This window comes from Heterobasidion irregulare (genome assembly GCF_000320585.1).
Source record: "Heterobasidion irregulare TC 32-1 unplaced genomic scaffold scaffold_06, whole genome shotgun sequence".
Lineage (NCBI taxonomy): Eukaryota > Fungi > Basidiomycota > Agaricomycetes > Russulales > Bondarzewiaceae > Heterobasidion > Heterobasidion irregulare.
The window spans coordinates 1,372,968-1,396,335 of NW_009258202.1; the positions used below are offsets into that span (position 1 = coordinate 1,372,968).

At 40.9% G+C, this 23,368-nt stretch overlaps 5 protein-coding genes across 5 annotated transcripts; 3 read left to right on the forward strand and 2 right to left on the reverse strand.

The window, feature by feature from the left end:
- Nucleotides 1–319: 319 nt before the first annotated feature.
- Nucleotides 320–607, reverse strand: HETIRDRAFT_45457 (uncharacterized protein; the record flags this gene model as incomplete). Its single annotated transcript, XM_009548628.1, has 1 exon — nt 320–607. A coding segment is annotated over one exon (288 nt), but the record flags the coding sequence as incomplete, so codon positions are not given.
- Nucleotides 608–839: 232 nt separating this feature from the next.
- HETIRDRAFT_418735 (uncharacterized protein) lies at nt 840–2,857 on the reverse strand (the record flags this gene model as incomplete). The annotated part of the gene is made up of 6 exons (XM_009549184.1): nt 840–1,257; nt 1,282–1,529; nt 1,583–1,678; nt 1,721–1,844; nt 2,768–2,784; nt 2,834–2,857. The coding sequence occupies 6 exons, from the start codon at nt 2,855–2,857 to the stop codon at nt 840–842; spliced, it is 927 nt and encodes a 308-aa protein (XP_009547479.1).
- Nucleotides 2,858–4,949: 2,092 nt separating this feature from the next.
- Nucleotides 4,950–6,492, forward strand: HETIRDRAFT_418736 (uncharacterized protein; the record flags this gene model as incomplete). The annotated part of the gene is made up of 4 exons (XM_009549185.1): nt 4,950–5,072; nt 5,123–5,428; nt 5,453–5,785; nt 5,953–6,492. 4 exons carry the CDS (start codon nt 4,950–4,952, stop codon nt 6,490–6,492), a joined length of 1,302 nt encoding a protein of 433 aa, XP_009547480.1.
- Nucleotides 6,493–8,882: 2,390 nt separating this feature from the next.
- On the forward strand, nt 8,883–9,910 carry HETIRDRAFT_115944 (uncharacterized protein; the record flags this gene model as incomplete). The annotated part of the gene is made up of 4 exons (XM_009549186.1): nt 8,883–9,134; nt 9,300–9,543; nt 9,600–9,646; nt 9,863–9,910. 4 exons carry the CDS (start codon nt 8,883–8,885, stop codon nt 9,908–9,910), a joined length of 591 nt encoding a protein of 196 aa, XP_009547481.1.
- A 12,011-nt stretch (nt 9,911–21,921) lies between these two features.
- Nucleotides 21,922–22,221, forward strand: HETIRDRAFT_319908 (uncharacterized protein; the record flags this gene model as incomplete). The annotated part of the gene is made up of 1 exon (XM_009549187.1): nt 21,922–22,221. A coding segment is annotated over one exon (300 nt), but the record flags the coding sequence as incomplete, so codon positions are not given.
- Between the last annotated feature and the right edge of the window lie 1,147 nt (nt 22,222–23,368).

Consider the following 23,368-nt stretch of genomic DNA (forward strand, 5'->3'; position numbering starts at 1 on the left):
TTTTGTGATCCCACTGTGAGTGTTCAGGAAATCATTGCAAGGCTTCCTGATTAAAGACTTTGGTAAAGCATTTGAGAACGTATGCAGGGACTATTTCCTCCACCGTGCATTTATCTTTCTTCTTGTTTGCTATTTCTGCTAACTCTTATGACTTGCTGTGGACAGATTGAATACGGATTGCTTTAAGCGGGTGCATTTTGAATGGATCTTGATAGTACCATTCTTTGTAGAATTCAGAGAAGAAAGTTTCATCTGTGGTACCTTTTCCTTCTGGTTCGTCTTCTATCTTGGAGTATCTGATTGTTCTTGTGCTTCTTTGTCATGACATAAGTTGTGCTTGTATTGTAAATCTTGGTCGGCTGACTAGGCACGTTCTGGCACAGGTGGAGAATGTGAGACGATTCTTTACCCAATCAATCTGCGGGTTATGTTTGTGCAGCCAGTCTGTTCCCAAAATTACATCTTCTCCTCCTAGGTTGGTAGCGAGTAGCTCACATTGTTTGCCATGATAGTTGCCTTCGTCGTTCATCATTCTCATTAGGAGGTATGCCTTGTCCGTGATCTTCCCTCCTTCATTTGCTATTCCATCTACATTAAACACTGGAATGAATCTGTCAGTTTTTGGAGTGGTATTCCTTGTTTTTGACAAAAAATTTTATCGCTAAGAAGCCCTTCTGCCCCTGAGTCGATCGGTACCTTTGCTTTGGTGGTTCCCTTTTTGTGTTTCAATTATACGTTTATACGCATAGATGATTTTTGATTGGATTTTGTAAGTCATACAACTGTTTTTACATAAGGGTTTTGGGCAGGCCTATGGTATACCGAGGATGTAGGCTAGTTCAAAAATCCATATCTGATTCCTTTTGCTTGCTTCCTTTGCTTAATTCCTGAAGGAGTGCTTCTTGTTCATCCCATCTCATTTTCCCTATAAGACTCTGGACCTCTTCTTGGCTAACTTCAGACTTTTTCTGACGTACAGATGCATCCTCTTTGGATGCGTAGGCTTGGCATGCTGTGAGTCTAGCCCGGAATGGGTTAGTCGTTGCCATGCTTCTACTTTCACCCAAAGTTGCTGTCTCGCCACTAATCTGAGCTCTTGCCAGGATTGCTCTGCCATAGCCTCCTCTTCGGCTGGCCAATGCTCTGCCGGCTTGAGCCGGGCAGTACTCCACTTTTCCACTACTCAATTGAACATGTCCAATTCCCCCTTCATGTATCCTAGATGAAACCCTAGCAGGGCATTGGTTTGCCATATGTCTTTTTTGTCAGCAATAGAAACACCCACCCTCAGCTCGTAGCTTAGCTTGTTCATCGTCAGTGAGGAGAGTGCAGATAGCATCTATGGCCATAGGCACAACTGAGTTATTCATGGAGGTGGGGGCATTGGAAGAGTCGTAGCAGAAGGGGTTGTTGTGATGGGGCATTGTAGTGGGGACAGAGCTTTTTATATTCTGGAGCTCTCTCCACTGGTTGTCAAATCTTTGGGTATACTTTACCCAGTCATTCATTGTGGTCGGCATTTCTGGAAGCTCGTAAATTTGTTTGAGAATTTCGGGTGTATGGCTCAGCGGAAATAGTTAACGGTGGATTCTAGATTGAATCTGCTTTCTCCTGTGGTCATGAGATAATCTGTGACAAATTCATCTGCTGATTGTTTTCCCATCCTCATGGTAAACAGCTTTTGTCATGCTTTCTGTTTTAGACTTTCGTCTTTGAATACGGCAGCTAGTTCCTTCAAGAATTCCTTGAACACTCCCCATGTCAGCTTGGTCTCCATTGCCTTGTACTCTCGAAGTTCTCTGTCGAAGTAATATTTTTGGGCAAAAAATGAGGCCGTTGATGCACTTGCGATGGCTCTGTGTGCGAAAACACAACACAAAACACACCACTAAACACAGGGTAGGTGGGGAGCTGACTTCACTACAAATATTGAGAGACCCTTGTAAGTTGCGAGACAGGGCGTGAGATACGTACTGCGAGATATCGAAGTATCTAGCGAGGTGATGCGAGGTCACATGAGAATACTCTTGTGTGAAATGAAGTGGTGGACCGTGGGCCAAGGTGCAAGTGACCGGGGCAACTTCAAGGGTAGCGATGAAGGCCCTGACGATAGCGGCAATGAAGGCAATGAGTGCTAAATTGAGCAAGTGCAATGTTGGTGCAATGCAATATAAACAAGATCTTTGTGCAAAGTTGAGCTCTAAACAGAGGGGTGTCAAAAACTGGTGTATTGCAGTGTTGTAGGCAGGTATTTATAGTAAGTCGAAGTGAGTATAGTAAACGCAAACTCATCAGGTAAAGCAAATTGATATCGTGCCAAGACCGTAACATAGAAAGATAAAGAAAAACCATGCGCAGAGGTGCTCGCAGACCATGAGGTTCTGTCACACCGCAGTCGAGAGACAAAGCAATATTTAGTAAAGAGGTATAGCGGTGAGATGAGGTAAACTCTAGGAAGACATCTGGAAAGCCACCCCTTTGTATTAAGCTCTAATTAGTTCTATTTATGCATAATTAAGAATGATTAGGATTAGACATTTTTAGCTTACCCCCCCTCTAAACCTGTTCTAATTAGACATAATTTTCCTAAATTAGGAATTATTAGGATTGATTATAACTTGAAATTTCGGAAAAATCATAATAAATCAAGCATTACAGTTCTCATAGCCTTCTTATAGAGTCATGTCTATTAGAGCACTAGTTCAATACCTAAACACAGAATATACCTTATAACAAACTTGCCTTCTGCCAGAGTTGAACCAACAACCTCATGTATGCAAGCACCTGGGACAGATGCTCTAAGCCACTAAGCCACAAGGTCTAAGATATGAACTTGGTAATCTAAATAAGTAGACATAATATAGGCAACCTCAATATCTCTGATTTTATTTAATATTTATCTTTCCTCTATCTTATAAATAAATAGGTCAATAAATACCTAAAAAGTCAGGTCTTTCAGGATTTAGTTTAACACCAGCTAAGAAAATAATAAACCAATGGAAAATTGATTATACACTTTATATAGCATAAAAATAAATTATGGCACTTATACAATTTGGACTGAGAATGTGTAAAACTATGATTGAGTGTAATATTCAATAGGACTCTACTAGTATAGACAATGCTACCTGAATTTGCAAATTTGATCAAAAACATAATTATGAATAATCAAGATCCAATAAGAGAGAGGGGTTTTCCAAATAGCCACTAGTGAGGTAGAGGATGGGGACAAGAGTATATGTATGGCATGCCTATATATAAATAAGCACAAGATTGTTGGAGGTGATCTTAATATGCTTAATGCATATATTTCCTATATGGTAGGCAAATATATTATTCTGGCCCCACATACCAATATGACTGTCTTTTCCACAGCCTAATAGCTAGAGGAAAACACCAAGTTTGAGCATCTTCTGTATAACAAGGCAATAAACAATATAAATAGTGCTAAAAATTGTAATATCAATAGTGATGATGATTGTGTGCTGCACAAGACAGTATTAATCACTGTACTAATAGACAAGGTCTACAAGGCTGTATATAGCATATCCCTAAGTCCAACCCACATGTTGTGTCCTATAATGACCAGTAGCAGGCATTGGCTAACAATAACAACTTTAATGATCTTGTGTGCAAGGACAAGGTACCTGAGTCTTCATAGCCTCTTGTGGCAGCTGCCAAGCTGCTAGCAAAGTGGCTGGGGGCATCAATGCATATTTCTCTCTTTCTATATCCCTTATAAAAGCAGCTGGAAAGTCAGCAAAAGAGCTACAAGATAATGGTATAGGCATATATAAAGAAGAGTAATATGCTGAAATAGTATAGAATGTGCCACATCTTTACCTTCTCACTGATAGAGCAGTAGTACTTACTATTTCCTACTAATAATTAAAGACTTCTTAGCATAGAATTAGTGCTAATATCATGAAATTAGAAACCAATCCAATGCTCACAATATGTTGCTCCTAATTAGGAAATTAGACACTTTTAGATACTATTAACACTTTTAGATACTTTTAGACACTATTAGATATAATCTGGAGCTAATACAAGGGGGTGTTTTTCTAGATGGATAGAGGGGCAATAGATCACAAGACCTGTACTACCCAATAAGCACACGCAATAAAGCTCTCTGCGATATCACATTGCGGAGCTGCTTGCAGTATAGTCCATGTGGTTGATGCTTGTGAGGCATATGACAAGAGCTTGGCGAGGTCTTTGTAGGTGCAGCAGGCTCAAGGCCGTTGTGCGATACGTGTGGGGGCTGAGTGAGATGATGTGAAGCAATGACTGAGGGGTGCAAGACAAGACCACGTCAGCCCTATACTGTAATGCTGAGGTCGTAGTGGGCATTGGAGGGAATCGCTCTGGGTTGCAGGGCCACCCGGCAGTGTCTGGGGTATTCCCTGAGGTCAGCATGCTAGTGCTCGTAGAACTGCAAAAAATGGGGTCCCAGCGCTTAGAGAGGTGGCACACTCATCATCTCCTCCCTACTGAAGTCCTGACTGTCCTCAGTCAGTCCTGTGCCATGCCATGTGACCTAGTGGCTGAGCGGTGGCTGAGATGCATGTGTGCTGCAGAAGTCAGCTGTGCTCAATGGCATCAAGGTGTGGTGTGGGATCGACGTGGTGGCATGGGGAAATTGGTAAATGACGGTGAGACTGGCCTGAGCGGGATGTCGTGGGTCGTGGGAGCAGAGGCATGACTTGGTGGCAGATGCAATAAGCAATGACGGACACAAGTGGCATGGAAAATATGCTGTGGCTGTTGAGGAAGCAGGTCGGCACAGGGCCCGAGGTGCTGATGTGGCTGTGACTTGTTCCTGTTTGGTCAGGGTATGCATCACCCAAGTTCAATGCACCATCTGCTTCCATCTTCCTAGCATCCCTTGCCCCCTTCCAATCCGGCCTTTTCTTGATCGTACTCTGCTTCCACGAAAGTCTCTCTGGATGCCATTGTCCCTTGTCGATCTCTTTGTCTCTGCCCTGTCTAACCTTATTGATGTGTCCCCTGAGTATCCCGCCAAGTTGGAGGACTTCATGACCTGGGGTCAAAACTTTGCCCATACCCTAGTACGTCCTCTCTTTCCTCTATTTCTATCGTGCTGACCCCTTTCTCCTAGGCCAGCCTGGAGGCAATTCCCTCGTTTGAGCCTTCCCTACAGCTCGTGATCTGGCTTGATAGCACCAAGGACACCCTTGAGACCTATGTGACTAATGACTGGTTAGCATGGGGGACACAAATCCTACAGACACGTGTAATGCGCCGTGACAAGTGTATCCAGGCTGAGGTCGCTGCTGCTCAGGCCAAGGCCACTCATGTTGCTGAGGTGGAAGCTTGCCGGTTGGCCGATGAAGAGCGTGTTGCACGCGGAGTTGCTGAAGAGGCGCATCGGAGGGCTCGTGATTGGGAGATCATGGGCTTGTATGTGTGTGGTTCCATCTCGTGAGAGGAGAGTGAGCATTGTCTGGCCAAGCCGCTGGAGACAGAATCGGGACCTAGCATGGTGAGTGCCAAGAATTGGGTAGTGGGGTGTGATGGCAATGTTGAGATGGTGGCACCCATTTTACAGATGGGCGATGCTATTGACTCCTTGCGGGCATCGACTACGGCGCTGTCCATACGAGGGGAGAGTCTTGTGCCATCCAGGACTAGGCTCTTCCTTCCTGATGGCGAGGAGGAGGTTGTGGAGCTGGATCAGACAGAGAAGTGGCGCAAGGTTGTGAATGAAAAGCGGAAGGGCAAGCATCGCACCCCACCTGCGTGGATGTCTGTGAAGTCTCTAGTGTAGTTGAAGGCCGAGGCTGATAGGAAAGCAGAGGAGCACGCTGCAAAACGTCAGCGAAAGATGGATGGGTGTCCTATCATCCCTGGTCAGTTGCCTCCTGGCGCGCAGCAGGTGAGCTCCTTTCCCTCTCCTGTCCCCTTTTTTTTATCCTCAGATTTCCCTAGGCCAAACTGCCTTGCACCTATTGTTCCCACTTTGTCACCCCCTTCGTCTGTTTCCACGTCCTGGGCAATGCAACGCACTGCCTCAAGCATCACCGTGATTGCAAGTCATGTGACAGGCCCCGTCGATGGACAAAGCTCCTTTTGACCCCTTTGGACACCACCCCTCTTCCTCTTCCTTCCTCTCATCCTGTTCCTTGCATCATGCGTGATCTTCCCGCCTCTACCTCCTCTGCTCCTTCTCCACCCGTCGCTTCTTCCTCTTCTGCCTGCTTCCTTTCCAGCGACCTTCGTCAGCCTGCTCGTCGCTTGGCTTGCGTGGCGTGCAGTGAACTCCGGACTCGTTGGATGGTAGACTGCAACATCAAAATCCTTCATTGGTGGATGGCTCGGACTGGGAGTGAGGTCCACTATTTGTTATCTGAGCATGAGGCGCGTAGAAATGAGCTTGCTGAGCTGGAGTGCATTCGCGCGTCATTGCCAGAGGGGTCGGAGAATGAGGACGAGGATGGTGAGGGTAGTGTGGAGTTGGTGCTCAACTAGCATCTCAGATGCTTTTAGATGTAATATATAAGTTTCGATGAAAATGTAAAAGTACTTCTTTCTTGGTTTTAGTAATATCTGTGATAAAATCAGGAAGAAACACTCGAGTTAAAGTCTCGCTAGATTCTAAAGGTTATTTAGTGAGCAAGAAATGTCAGAGATAAGTTAAAACATATTACATGTGGGGTCGAAGCCGTCATATAATAGGGATCTATTGTAGAGGTCTTGATGGTAAGCGATAACGTTATAACTAGAATTTGAGAGAATATAGAAATTAGGGAAAGCCTCAGTAGATCATCACAAGTGTAAAACCCTTCAGTTTTGCACAAATCCAATAAGGTTCATTGATGTGACTTTGAAATGAAGAGGAAATGCTGGATGCGAGAAACGTCGAATTAACTGTGCGATATTCGCTAGTCTGAGTCTAAAGTGTAAAAATAGTCATAAGCTTGCTGCAAGAAAGATTGGGATGCAAAAAATAGGGTATCATAGCTGGTCCTTCTCCTCCCTACTGAAATCTGGGCTGTCCTCAGTCACATCACCCAGCGCGAGAAGGAAGGGTGGGTGGGCTCATCAGTATTGGACATTGTGTCGATATCCCACTGTGAAGCTTCATCCTCTGAGTCATCCATCTCATCGCCGTGGAGGCCCTCCTCTTCAGGATCCTCATCCATGGTGGCCTTCATCTCATGCAGTCATTGTGCAGAGATATCGAGGAGTGCATCGAGGTTGGGTATGTTGAGCTTTTTGCGAGCAAAGTAGAGGATGATGCGGAAGGCCGCGATCGGGTGGTCAAGTACTGAGCCATCTAATTCTGCGAGAATATAAGCACTGCCGCAATTCTAAGATATAACGAGAAGGGGTCCCAAGTAGCGAGGTTGCATTTTGCGGTTTAGGGCCTTCTCGATGGCGGTGTTGCGGATGAGGACGAGGTCTCCAAGATTGAAATGAAATGCTTGAATTGTTGCCTGGTGGTCGGTCTCGAATCGGATGGCGGCTTTAACTCATGCTGTGATGACTGCAGTGCGGAGGCAAGCAAGGTCAGAGCGATACTTTTGGAGTGTGATTGCTTGGCAGGCGATAAGGTCAGTGGTTGACAATGTCTCAGATGGTGGTGGAAGGAGGTACATTGCTTCCGCTATATCAAGGGGCAGGAGGAGATAAGTTCCCATTGCTGCGAAGTATGGTGAGCAACCCATGCGACGCTGGACAGTGATGCAATTGGCCCAGAAAACACACGGTGCCGCTGATGAGCATGCACCCGCGCTAGGGTCCACGGGAGGTATTTGGGAAGCTTTGGGGAGATTCCGAACAGTGTTAGACAAGTACCGAAGAGGCCGACTTGCACCGAACACGGTCGGTCCCCACCCGACCGACCGCAACCCTCCAAAGGATGTTTGGCAGCACTTGGGTCAGTTCGCCCACACTTCACGTACTTACCATGACCACACAGGGGTGTTACGATAGGTGGTTACGAGATCGGAGCCAGTCTTCCGTGTCGGCCGATGTGCTCCATGAGTCGGTCGGTCCTTATCGCTTATCTTCCCGACTTCCACATGGTCGGTCAAATGCGATCTTGCACCATTTCTTGGCTACCCTGGTCGTACGATACCTCTCCTTTATTTTCATTGGTTCTCCAATGCCTGTTCCGTCTACCTACGCTCAGGTGATGGATCCCGAACATTCGGGATGTCGCCATCGCTGATTAACTTTTACCTTGTCACCTTCAGAACCCATATGGACATCTCACCTACCTTCTTATCTTCTCTGATTGCTAAAGGCTTGGCACCCATTCGACATCTACTCTCATTTCTTGTTTAATATTTTACTTAGAGGCTCTGTTTACTATAAAAACCTACATACACCTCTGGAATAAACCAGCTTTCACACCCCACAGTTCAGAGCTCATTCGCACTCGTCTCAACCATCGAAACCGTCTTCATCGACTTCCGAAAACTTGTCATCCTCGTCGTTCGGCCTCATTTGCATTCGTACTCGTCTCTTTGCTCGTACCTCCCATCCTCCCTCGTATATTGTCAGAGTCCCGTGTGGCTCTTGAAGCGCGTAGTTGTCGGTCGCGACACTACCTTCTCGTTACCAACCGCATCGCCGACACGACCGACCGAACGTTCGGTCGGTGTTCGGCGCAGTCCCGAAACCATTCGGGCGCTAAAATCTCACACTCCCCGATTGCTTCTCAGTACGCCTTCCCTTTCTAAAGTCATCACTGACAATTCCTTGTGTATCAGATACTAGCTCCAGCACCCCTGCATTAGAGGTTGTTTTAGTGTTGTGCTCGGCACTTAGAGCTACCTCTAGCGTATCACCGCTCTATTCCACTTTGACTGATCCCCATTGACTGCCTTAAAGAGAGCTTGTCAGACGTCGAAATGTGGCCTTTCGACAATGCCATTGGCGCGGGAATTGTACCCCAATATTCAAATGTGCAAAATGTGATACTTCTTGGCAAGATGGGTGAGAGCTTTGATGAAGGCTGGCTTGTTATCGGAAACAATCTTGACGAGGGTGCCCCAGCAACAGAGAATATCCTCGAAGATCCAGTCGGTGAGGGGGGCGCTGGTCTTGTTGCGGAGCATGCAGAACTCAGGATAGTGCAATATCAAGCATCAACCTTGAATGAGGTATCGGAAGCCTCCTGCCGTCGGCATGTGCATCGTGTCCATATACATTTTGGCAAAGAGAGGCACTAGTGATGCAATGACTGGAGGGATCAAGACGTTGCGTATTTGTCGAATCTGGCAGAGATGACATGAGCAAATGAACCAAGCGATGTCTTGCCTCATAAGCGGCCACCAGAATCTTTCCACGATGAGGATGCGAGTGGCAAAGAAGCCCTTGTGCGCGACGTTGTCGTGGGCCAAGGCGGTGATGAGCATGTACCCGCGCTAGGGTCCGAGGGAGGTATTTGGGAAGCTTTGGGGAGATACCGAACAGCGTTAGACGAGTACCGAAGATGCCGACTTGCACCGAAAACGGTCGGTCCCCACCCGACCAATCGCAACCCTCCGAAGGACGTTCGGCAGCACTTGAGTCAGTTCGCCCACACTTCACGTACTTACCATGACCACACAGGAGTGTTACGATAGGTGTTTACGAGATCGGAGCCAGTCTTCCACTTCAGCCGATGTCTTCCGTGAGTTGGTCGGTCCTTATCGCTTATCTTCCCGACTTCCACATGGTTGGTCAAACGCAATCTTGCACCATTACTTGGCCACCCTGGTCGTATGATACCTCTCCTTTATTTTCATTGGTTCTCCAACGCCTGTTCTGGCTACCTACACTTGGGCGACGGATCCCGAACGTTCGGGATGTTGCCATCGCTGATTAACTTTTACCTTGTCACCTTCAGAACCCATATGGACATCTCACCTACCTTCTTATCTTCTTGGATTGCTAAGGCTTGGCGCCCATTCGACATCTACTCTCATTTCTTGTTTAATATTTTACTTAGGGGCTCTGTTTACTATAAAAACCTACATACAACTCTGGAATAAACCAGCTTTGTGCACCCCACAGTTCAGAGCTCATCTGCACTCGTCTCAACCATCGAAATCGCCTTTGTCAACTTCCAAAACTTGTCATCCTCGTTCGTTCGGTCACATTCGTGTTCATACTCGTATCTTTGCTCGTACCCCCCCGTCCTCCCTCGTATATTGTCAGAGTCCCGTGTGGCTCTTGAAGCACGTAGTTGTCGGTCGCGACACAACCCTCTTGTTACCAACCAAGTTCCCGACACGCCCGACCGAACATTCAGTCGGTGTTCGGCACAGTCCCGAAACCGTTCGGGCGCTATAATCCCACACTCCCCGTTGCTTCTCAGTACGCCTTCCCTTTCTAAAGTCATCACTAACAATTCCTTGTGTATTAGATACTAGCTCCAGCACCCCTGCATTAGAGGTTGTTTTAGTGTTGTGCTCGGCACTTAGAGACACCTCTAGCGTAACAGCGGGAATGGAAATGTGGTGGTCAGGCGGTGCGACGAGCTTGTGTCGGCCTTGAGCATCTTTCTTCCATACAGTGCCGGACAAGCAAAGTTGACAATTTTGCTGACTCTCCAGGCGGAATTTTTTGGGACAAACTGAGTTCAGATTCGGACTCAGGGAAGCAAAAGGAGTCAAAAAATGTCCTTTATGGAAGTTCCCACGGTAAAATGGGGGTGGCCAATTTTTTGAGCGAAAAAATCAAAATGTAATTAGGCCTAAAATGGCATCAGAGCCAATCTGAGTCAATCTCAGGTCATCATTGCATCAACAGACATCATTGTGCACTGCCCAACCCTTCTATGTGACTTCTGTTTGCATACAGCCCACTCTGCCACTTTCCCTATAAGCCCCTTATGATATGCATCCATAAACCACCATGATTGATCAAAAAAATTGGTGAATCACCTTGACAGGACACTTATTGAGGCATTGCTGTGCCACTTTCTTTGCATCCTCAAATTTGACTTTGTAAATTTTACAGTACAAATGCTTGTACAAGCCCCAGTACTGAATAACATGAACATGCCATAAAAGAAAAGACTGAAGAAACTGACCATCTCAATAGGATTAAGCTCACAATGGAACTTTAGAAGAAAGATGCAGATGTGACCTCAAGCTTTTGATTTCTGCTCAAGAAGGGATTCTTGAAAAAAAATCATCCTGCCTGGTCAGGAGTCAGGCTATATAGCAAGTGTCACTCTTAAAAGGACAAATTGGAGAATACTTAGCCTTTATTGTGTAGACATCAAAGCTACATTCTGTAAGAGTCTGCTGTAATCCCTTTGCCTTGCCATTCTTGGTTGTCATCTTGCTTACTAAAAAATAACTATTGAACTTTGTCTGGCCCTCTCACACTCACTTCCACTCCAGGCATTGCTGCATACGCACTGACTTATTGTTGATAATAGGACCATGTGAGTGTGATTTATATGGACCTGCTATTCATGGTCTATCCAGTATTGATTATAATGTAATTTTTTGAGAACTCACCAGGTTTTTCATAGATGAGAGCTAGTCTCTGTCTTATGGATTATCAAGATCAATATCCTCCACCTCCATGTCTTCTTCAGTGTCTGACTCAAATTCAGGTGAGTTTCTTGAGTGGATTGATTTTTTGTGAAGATGCTGAATTTTCAATGCATGTTTCTTTCTTGGAGGATGCCCTTGGGGATGCTTTGAATGCTACATAATTTGGTAGCCCAGTATGTCATGGTTTGGAGATGCACCACCATTACAGCCTTGGTAATTTTTTTTGGGACTATTTAGGACTACCATTGAACTCAGATAAAAAAAATGGAGTTGATTGATGCTATTTTGGAGGCCCTACCATTTAATTTGGGGGTTGGCCAATTTTTTAAGGGTCAAAATCAATAAAATATAATTTACATGAGATTGGCTCATGGGATTTTGCTTGTAAGGAGCTCAAAATGCTCATTTACTGAATGCGCATCAATTCCGGTGGTTCCGGAGGGTGGGAAAATTAGTTGACTAAAATTGTTGACTTTGCTTGTCCGGCACTGTAAGCATATCAAGATCATCTCCAACAATCTTGTGCTTATTTATACATAGGCATGCCATATATATACCCTTGTCCTCACCCTTTACCTTACTAGTGGCCATTTGGAAAACCCCTCTCTCTTATTGGATCTGAATTATTGATAATTATTGATAATACTAATTTGAGCTAATTATGGCTGATTATTCATAATCATGTTTTTGATCAAATTTACCAATTAAGGTAGCATTGTCTATACTAGTAGAGTTCCATTGAATATTACACTCAATCATAGTTTTATATATTCTAAATCCAAATTGTGTAAGTGCCACAATTTGTTTTTACACTATATAAAGTGTATTATTTATTTTCCATTAGTTTATTATCTTCTTAGTTAGTGTTTAAACTAAATCCTGAAAGACCTGACTTTTTGGGTATTTATTGACCTGTTTATTTATTAGATAGAGGAAAGATAAATGTTGAATAAAATCAGAGATATTGAGGTTGCCTATATTATGTTTACTTATTTAGATTACCAAGTTAATATATTAAACCTTATGGCTTAGTGGCTTAGAGCATCTGTCCTGGGTGCTTGTATACATGAGGTTGTTGGTTCAACTTTGGCAAAAGACAAGTTTGTTATAAGGTATATTTTATGTTTAGGTATTTAACTAGTGCTCTAATAGACATGACTCTATAAGAAGGCTATGAGAACTGTGATGCTTGATTTATTATTATTATTCCGAAATTTCAAGTTATAATCAATCCTAATAATTCTTAATTTAGGAAAATTATATCTAATTAGAACAGGTTTAGAGGGAGGGGGTAAGCTAAAAATGTCTAGTCCTAGTCTTTCGTAACCTAGTATAGTAAGGCATCAATTATAGCTAATTAGAGCTTAATACAAGGGGATGGTTTTCCAAATGTAAAAGGAACAATAGAAGAAGCATTGCAGAATTTCCATCAAGCATATCCTAACAAACCTTGTCCTATAGAAATCAAATTGTAATCATATAGAGAGGGGAACAATTAACCTCCTCTTTATAACTAAGAGTCCAACCTCTGCCACCTCTCTAAACCTTCCTCATCACAATATGCTCTTTCATGACAACTCCACCTCCTCATCCCCTTCTAGGAACCCCTCCTCTAATATCATTTTGGCCATCACCAACCCTGATACTAGATAATTTGATGGTCTAGGACCCTCAAGTACTCCAAAGCTTCCCATCACCAAGTTATCCTTCCTTTCCCTCTCCTCAACCCCAAACAAGAATATTGAGGATGAGAAACAGAAAGGAAAGGAAAGTATTGAGTGACCAATATGGAGGAGCACTAGAAGTCTACCACAGGATAAGAATGTTAATAACAGAAACCCTAATGATCCTGGCAAATTTATAATTTGAGTTCTACATCCTATTGGAATTACAGAGGTTATTGGAGGCTCAACTTATATGGGATCACAACTGGGAGATAGTGATTAACAGTCAAGTGCTAGAGCAAATAGTGTGCTTCCAATTCTACTAGAAACTCCACCAAACACAGTACTAGTTAGTGAAAAGACTTTCCTAGCTATGGGAACCTCTTCCAATAGTATAAATTCTTACTCCAGAAAACTGGAACAACACACAGATGCTCTTTTCTAGTGAAATACCATCTTTATAGTAATATAAATGGTGACTGCCATGGCATTGCAACAACTTGCTAATTTCTTGGCAGGACAACTAGGAAATAAAAATAACATTCTCTGATGGTTGGCCAATGCAAGTCAACAAATCAAATGGCTTACACTGGATACACACTCTAATATTGCCATATAGGAAGAAAAAGAAAAAGAATGACCTTGAGCCTTCCTTATTCATCCTAATAAGTTTACCCTTGATATTAATGAGCATGCACCCACTATGGGGTCTGAGAGAGCTATTTAACAAGCTTTGAAGAGAGACCAAATAGCTCTAGATGAGTACTAAAGACACCGACTTGCACCAAACATAGTCAGTCTTCTATCCAAGTAACTGCAAGCTACTGAAGGAGATTCAGCAGCCTTGCATCAGTTTGCCCATATTTTACATACTTACCATGACTATGTAGGAGTATTATGATAGGAGCTCACAAGATTGAAGCCAGTAGTCTGTTTTGGCCAATATGCTCTATAAGTTAGTCAGTCCTTATCACTTATCTTTCTAACTTCTATATAGTTGGTCAGATAAAATCTTGTACTATTACTTGTCTATCCAAGTCATATATTTACCATTTCCTTATTTTTATTGGTTCTCCAACACCTATTCCTACTACTTACACTCAGATAATAAATACTGAATGAATGAGATTCTGTCATACCTAATAGACTTTTACCTTATCATTTTTAGGACCCATATGGACATTTCCCCTACCTTCTTATCCCTGCTGTTCACTGGGTCTTGGCACCTATTTGGTACTTATTCTCATTTCTCATCTTGATATTTTACTTAAAGGCTCTATTTACTATAAAACCCTATATACAACTCTAGAATAAACCAGCTTTTGCATCCCATAGTTTAGAGCTCATTCACACTCATCTTAGTTATTGAAATTATCTTTGTTAACTTTCAAAAGCTTGTTATCCTCATTATTTGGCCTTATTTGTATTTGTAATTATCCCTTGCTCATATCTCTTGTCCTCTCTTATATATTGTTAGTCTTGTATGGCTCTTGAAGCACTTAGTTGTTGGTTATGGCACTGCCTTCTTATTACTGACCAAATCTCTGACATAACTGACCAAATGTTTGGTTGGTGTTTAATGCAGTCCTGAAACTGTTTGGGCACTATGATCCTACATTCCCCATTGTTCCTTAGTGCACCTTCAATTTCTAAAGTCATTACTAATGATTCCTTGTATATTAGATACTAGCTCTAGTACCCTCTGTTCTAGAGATTGTTTTGGTATTGTGCTTGGCACTTAGAGATGCCTCTAGCATGTCGGTGTCAATTGAGAACTCTTACTAGCACTCCTATTCCTAGGGGAGCTTGGCCCTATCAGTCCTTAGCAAGTTGACCCCTTTTATGTTATTACATGGCCTTTTTCTATAGAACTGTGAGTCAATACTCTAAGAGTTTCTTCTACCCAGGTTTATCACATTAGTATCCAAAGTCCCCCAGCTGAACATATAGGTGCTCCTAGAAGCAGGGGCCTTCCAAATATTGACTGTGATATTCAAAATACTACCTATGTTTTTCAGATTATTAACAAGGAAGAACCACCTATCTATTGAAAAATGAGGGTCATTAAAATAGAAGAACCTAGATGCCCCTCTGTTATGGAACACCAACTGGCCAAGCTCTACAACCATGAAATGGAGTGGCTACTCCTACTCTCTAACTTTATATAGATGAGAGCCAAATCCTTGATGTAATTGACAAAATTGGCAACTTAGTATAGAGACTTGACAAAATTGCTACTAGACTCAGAGTGAATTATATGCTTGAAGCATATTAGACAATGTAGGGAACTATGATGATGTGGACCCTTATTATCAATCCAATAAAGGGTGAGGTAATTATCAAGCCAATGAATACTAATGACACTAATGGACTAGAAGGCAGAGTATGAGGCAAAGATAGAGGGCAAGGAAGTTGAGAAACTCCTTATCCACAATCAGATATTAGGAAAAAAAGGACCTTCTATATCCTAGTCAATGGTTATATGTATAGGATGCCACCCTAAATATTGTGATATCATGATCTGGTCTGTAACAACCTTAAACTAGTTAATTGTTGTTAATGTCCCTCATGACATTGAACTGTATGACTTGTCCAGAAATGATTTTAAACTATCTTTATCCAGGATGATGTCAAAACTATTAGACCTGCATGTTTTAAAACTGTGAAAAGACAAAAAGGTAGGGGAAGTACCTGACTAATACTGGCACCATGTGTTTGTGATGTATAATAGTGGGTCTTGCTATGTAATAGTATATATATAGTGGGGCAGTTTTACACCCTCACTGTCAAGGGGCTAATTTGATGGATGTGCAGGTGTTCTATTTGGATCCCTAGTTTTATAGGGCTTTTTCCATATTAGGGAGCCCTAGGATTGACATACTCAGTATTGACAAGCTGCCTTGTCCTTCTTGGTACAAAGAATGAGAAACATGACTGGTGCAAAAGCCCTAGAACAAGGTTACATAATTATGATGCACACATAACATTAGTAAAGTAGATCCTTAGCGTCAAGGTGTGACAGGTGCCTTAGATATCCTACTTTGGATCTCTAGTTTTATAGGGTCATTTTTATATTAGAAGGCCCTACAAATGCTAATGCATGGATCAATGGGGAAGCTACAACCCCATTAAAGGTTAATAGCTAGCTTTGACAATACAGAAGAAGCTAATATCCAGAACAATGTAAAATTACTAAAGGCTTAGTCCACAATGACTATAAACTAGTTCTTATCTGCAATGACATTAAGCTACAAAGGTCTGTGATAATGTTAAACTAGTCTTTATCTATAACAACATAAAACTACATCTGGAAAACCACCCCTTTGTATTAAGCTCTAATTAGTTCTATTTATGCATAATTAAGAACAATTAGGATTAGACATTTTTAGCTTACCCCCTCCCTCTAAACCTGTTCTAATTAGACATAATTTTCCTAAATTAGGAATTATTAGGATTGATTATAACTTGAAATTTCGGAAAAATCATAATAAATCAAGCATTACAGTTCTCATAGCCTTCTCATAGAGTCATGTCTATTAGAGCACTAGTTCAATACCTAAACACAGAATATACCTTATAACAAACTTGCCTTCTGCCAGAGTTGAACCAACAACCTCATGTATGCAAGCACCTGGGACAGATGCTCTAAGCCACTAAGCCACAAGGTCTAAGATATAAACTTGGTAATCTAAATAAGTAGACATAATATAGGCAACCTCAATATCTCTGATTTTATTTAATATTTATCTTTCCTCTATCTTATAAATAAATAGGTCAATAAATACCTAAAAAGTCAGGTCTTTCAGGATTTAGTTTAACACCAGCTAAGAAAATAATAAACCAATGGAAAATTGATAATACACTTTATATAGCATAAAAATAAATTATGGCACTTATACAATGTGGACTGAGAATGTGTAAAACTATGATTGAGTGTAATATTCAATAGGACTCTACTAGTATAGACAATGCTACCTGAATTTGCAAATTTGATCAAAAACATAATTATGAATAATCAAGATCCAATAAGAGAGAGGGGTTTTCCAAATAGCCACTAGTGAGGTAGAGGATGGGGACAAGGGTATATGTATGGCATGCCTATATATAAATAAGCACAAGATTGTTGGAGGTGATCTTAATATGCTTAATGTATATATTTCCTATACGGCAGGCAAATATATTATTCTGGCACCACATACCAATATGACTGTCTTTTCCACAGCCTAATAGCTAGGGGAAAACACCAAGTTTGAGCATCTTCTGTATAACAAGGAAATAAACAATATAAATAGTGCTAAAAATTATAATATCAATAGTGATGATGATTGTGTGCTGCACAAGATAGTATTAGCCACTATACTAATAGACAAGGTCTATAAGGCTGCATATAGCATATCCCTAAGTCCAACCCACATATTGTGTCCTATAATGACCAGTAGCAGGCATTGGCTAACAATGACAACTTTAATGATCTTGTGTGCAAGGACAAGGTGCCTAGGTCTTCATAGCCTCTTGTGGCAGCTGCCAAGCTGTCAACAAAGTGGCTGAGGGCATCAATGCACATTTCTCTCTTTCTATATCCCTTATAAAAGCAGCTGGAAAGTCAGCAAAAGAGCTACAAGATAATGGTATAAGCATATATGAAGAAGAGTAATATGCTGAAATAGTATAGAATGTGCCACATCTTTACCTTCTTACTTATAGAGCAGTAGTACTTACTATTTCCTACTAATAATCAAAGACTTCTTAGTATAGAATTAGTGCTAATATTATGAAATTAGAATCCAATCTAATACTCATAATATGTTGCTCCCAATTAGGAAATTAGACACTTTTAGATACTATTAACACTTTTAGATACTTTTAGACACTATTAGATATAATCCGGAGCTAATACAAGAGAGTGTTTTTCCAGATGTACCTACATCCAAGACAGCAATTAAACTACTAATGACCTATGGATAGTGGTTGTATCCTAGTAAAGTGTGGAACCCAAACTTCCATATTATAGGACCCTGCCTATAAGTGGTCAGGCACTTCCATATTCCTCTGTCTTTTGGTAAAAGAATATGGGGTTATTCTGGTTCAATTCCAGACAAGGTATCTAGAGATATGAAAGAGCCAGCATTTTCTTGTAGTATGCCCAGTCTAGTCTTAAAGTCAAAGACAAGAAATTCCACTTCAAGACCTATTAGAAGGCAACTAGGATATGCACCTTGAGTTAAGTCTCTAGTTATAGTAGACCAGATTATGAGACTCATCCCAACCACTTATTGTGATATTGTAGTAATGTAATGGTCTACCCCACCAGACTGCTCCTTTGGTTAATGTCTGGAACAATTTAAACCAGGTATTGTCCTTCCAAAAGCACAAGGCACATCCAAGATGATAGTTAACTATTCATGTCTACAACGATTCTAAACTACTCATCCCCTTTCACATAGATATTATCAATTAACATTATTATTGGCAACAATATATTGATCGAGTCTGAAATAACAGTCAACTACCCTTATCTTTGGAAGGCAAAATCTATTATGGCTTAGAAGAACAAGTTAGATGATAGAAGTCACCTAAGCTCACAGTATTAAACTGAGTTGACCTTAACACAAGGTCTAAGTTATCTAGTTTGATATAGTATAAACTGTTCCTACCATACCTTAGTGGAACCCTGTCAAGATGAAGCCTAGTCTAGGGCCCTATACACACTACTAATAGATGTTTTAGTATATAGAAAAGTTTTTCTTTATAGGTACTCTATGTTAACAATGAAGAGGGTTCACAATGACCTTGCCCTTTAACTAAGGGACAGTATCTAAATGCTAAAAGCTGTCCCATATAACCATCCCTGTATAACAAGATAAAACTATATAATTATTACTATCCTACAAGATAAGCCTAAGACTGCCACAATATCCACAAAGATGTTAAACTATGAAACATCCTATAAGATATTTAAACTGCCTTTCTTGGATTTACCTTATGTAATCCTGCATAATCAATCATCTGTGGTCACAAAGTCTTCTCATGCACCTAAAGTTGATATTGGTCAACAAGCAAGAGGCCAGACCCCCTCTTTACTCCAATCCTAATCTTAGTTAGAGGTGAGCTCACTATATGGGAGCAATATAGCTTAATAGGAGTATCAATATTCAAGTCTATTCTTCTTCACATCCCTGCCTCAAATCCAACACTATATATGGTATTCCCTACTATAGGCCCATATTTGTAATAAACAAACTCTGGATGCACACCTAACCTTACTAGAATTAAGCTCACTATATAGGAGCAATATTATTTGGGATTATTAGAGAAACTCTACCAGACTCAAAACAAGTTGCAGAATAGTTACTATAATAGGGAAGTAGGCCTAAGCCTTGGTAAAGCAATTAACCTACTTGTCTAGAGTCCTCCTTGGCATAGCAATCATGGACTAGTATGGTTTGGTAGAGATAGTAATGCTTGGCTTGAGAACCCAAGCTCAACCCATAACAAAAATAGTGGGTAAAGGAAAAACATCCTATCAATGAGGGGCTTGAGAAATCCCAATAGTCTACAAACAAACAACTCAATAGAGATGGAAAAATCTTAAAGGATCAAACAATATAGGTTAGTCTTTTTCTAAGAAAATAAAGTCATAGTAAAAGCCACATCTGCTCTTTTATTTGCTCAGGAAAGCATATTGTATATGGCATGGCAACAAAATCCTATATAGGTGTCCTATTAGGCACTAGGATGTGGAAAGGTGATACTATTATGATTATAGTCTACTAGGGCCTCTAAGGCCTAGTCTAACTGGTAACTAATCATTACAAATACTAGGTAGCGCTAACCATAGCACAGACATTATGGTCTAAGGTATAATTCTTAGATTATTGACTCCTAGTAGATATTGTCATTGCTAGTTGAGTATCACAAGAGGTTATATAGAGGTGACCATTGGGGGGCTTATTATCATTACTTCACAAAGGAACCCATACCATCATAATTCTAGGTTGAAAGGAGATAATAGGAGGAGCCCAAGAGTAGTTGCTGGAAAAGAGCAGCAACTTAGAGAATGCCAAGAGGAACTAGTGGCATTCTCACAGTTTCCCAAAGTAATATACAAGGCCCATAGAATAGGCTAAAGATCTTTAGTCTATTCTCTTTATTTGGTACCATTTTCCTATAGTACTCTACAACACCATACTTGTCTATTATAGTTCTCCCCTACTATGTACTCTAAATATCATCTGCTCCTATATGCTCATATAGTTGGGACCATTGTTCTACTCTTCCTTATTGTGTGACCTAGGAAAGAACCTCATACTCTTAGGGTTACTAAATAGGCAGTTTATAACACTTTACATGTGAGAAGGTGGGCTAGTCAAGTAACTTGGATGTTAATAAGTATACTACCTCTCTAAGTACTGAGGCCCTTATTTTTGCAGTTCTATAAGCACTAGTGTACTAACCTTATCGAGGACCCTAGATACTACTAGGTGACCTTGTAGGCTAGCACAATTTCTTCTAATATCTACTACAAGCTTGCATTATGGTCTTGGGCTAATGTAGTCTTTCTTATACACCATGGTCATTACTTCACATTATTTTACTCATTCTTATATATATCATATAATGACCTTGAGCCTACTACACTTACAGAGGCCTTGCCAAGCTTTTGCCATATATCACCCACACAAAGGTAGAGACTGGAAAATGTTCAGTGGCACTAAGGTTGGATGTTAGTGGTGAGTACTTAGAAGAAATCTTATAGATATACCTAGAAAGCAAGGGAACATTGCACAAGGTCCCCACTATCAAGACTTATATAACAGGTGTCCAAACACATAAACCAGACCCTTATTAAGAATATAAGGGCTATATTATAAGATGCCAGCCTTCTAAAGTCTTACTAGTATGACACAGTCAAATATGCAGCCCTAGTGTACAATGTTAGTCTAATATGATCTCCAAAAAAGGATGTTATACTAAAAGAAGCTTGGTTCAGAAACAAATTAAGTATAGCTTATCTCAGGGTCTTTGGCTACATATCATATATGCTAGTCCTACCTATTAGGGCAGTATATGAGGCAATAGGCTTATTGGTTTTGTAGGTAGCTAATTAGTAATCAATTGAGTAGTTCGGCATTGAGCTTATAGCATTGTATCTTGGGATTTTAGAGCTGCACAATATTATATTTGATAAGGGACCTAGTAAACTTGAGTGTATCAAGATTAGTATGGGTAATATGAGCAATAGGTTAGATAGGAAGGAAGAAGAGACACCTATTTAAAGAAAGGAACCAAAATTCAGTCAAGACATTTCTAATGTCCTCTATGCTGGCAGCAATACTAGAAGCACATCCTAGTATCCCAAACTACTAGTGGAGCTATACTGCTCTGTCAGACTAAGGAGTGTACCCATATATGATGACAATGCATACTATAAAGTCTTATTGTATGCCCACAAGGGCAAGCCTGCTAGCTCCAAACTCCTGTCTAAATAAGTTAAGCCTATTAAGGATGACCTTCCTAGGCTTAAGAAGATAAGTGACTTGGATGACAAAGACTTTGTCAACATACCCAAAGTCATCAACTTTACATGTAGCAGAAGCAATGAAAATCCACCTACCTTTATGGCTGCAATAGCTAGTAGAGATGTGGCTAAATAGCTTGCAGCCTACTAAGAGAAGATGAGGTCCCTTAAGATGATGGAGGTCTTTAAGAAGATGGAGCAGCCATATGGATAAAAGAGAATAGGAAGCAAGTGGGTCTTGAGAGTAAATCAAGGGCTAAGTGGCAAGATTGAGAAGCATAAAGCACACTTGGTGGTGAAGGGTTTTATGCAAGTTAACAGAATTGACTACAATAAAATATTTGTATCTACTATCAAATTCACCATCTTATATACTATTCTTGTATTAGCTGCTGAGATGGACCCCGAGGTTTACCAATTAGATATGAAGATGGCCTACCCAAATAGAGTTCCCAACAAAGAGATTTTCATAGACTTGCCTGAGAGTTTCAAGTCTAGGAATAAGATTGTCTAGAGGCTAAGAAAATCATTCTATGGCCTAAAACAAGTAGGGCACATCTGGTACAAGTGCATCTATAGGAAGATCAAGTTGTTAGGCTTTATAGCCTGTGCCTCTGACCCCTGCCTCTGTTACAAAGCTCTTAAAGATCTGGAAGAGGTCAAAAACCTGCTAAAGAAGTTTTTTAGCATAACAGACCTTAGAGAGGCAAACTGGGTCTTAAGAATCTGTATCAAGAAGAACAGAGACACAAAGCACATTTAGCTGTTATAGGAGCAACATATTAAGGCAGGACTGTTGAGGTTTGACCAACAGGGTGTATAGCCCATGGTTACACCAATATTAGCAAACTAGTGTCTAGTCCATGCTAAGAGCCCCAAAGTTGATACACACACTTATTAGCAAATCCTTGGCATCTAGAAAACCACCCCCTTGTATTAAGCTCTAATTAGCTATAATTGATGCTCTGCTATACTAAATTATGAAAGATTAGGATTAGACATTTTTAGCTTACCCTTCCTCTAAACCTGTTCTGATTAGACATAATTTTTTTAAATTAGAAATTATTAGGATTGATTATAACTTGAAATTTCGGAAAAATCATAATAAATCAAGCATCACAGTTTTCATAGCCTTTTTATAGAGTCATGTTTATTAGAGCACTAGTTGAATACCTAAACACAGAATATACCTTACAACAAACTTGCCTTCTGCTAGAGTTGAATCAATAACCTCATGTATACAAGCACCTGGGACAGATGCTCTAAGCCACCAAGCCACAAGGTCTAATATATAAACTTGGTAATCTAAATAAGTAGACATAATATAGGCAATCTCAGCATCTCTGATTTTATTCAACATTCATCTTTCTTCTATCTAATAAATAAATAGGTCAATAAATGCCCAAAAAGTTAGGCCTTTTAGGATTTATTTTAAATACCAGCTAAGAAGATAATACACCAATGGAAAATAAATAATACACTTCATATAGGGTAAAAACAAATTATGGCACTTATATAATTTGGATTTAGATTGTGTAAAACTATGATTAAGTGTAATATTCAATAAGACTCTACTAGTATAGATACTACCTTAATTTGAAAATTTGATCAAAAACATAATTATAAATAATGGGCCATAATTAGCTCAAATTAGTATTATC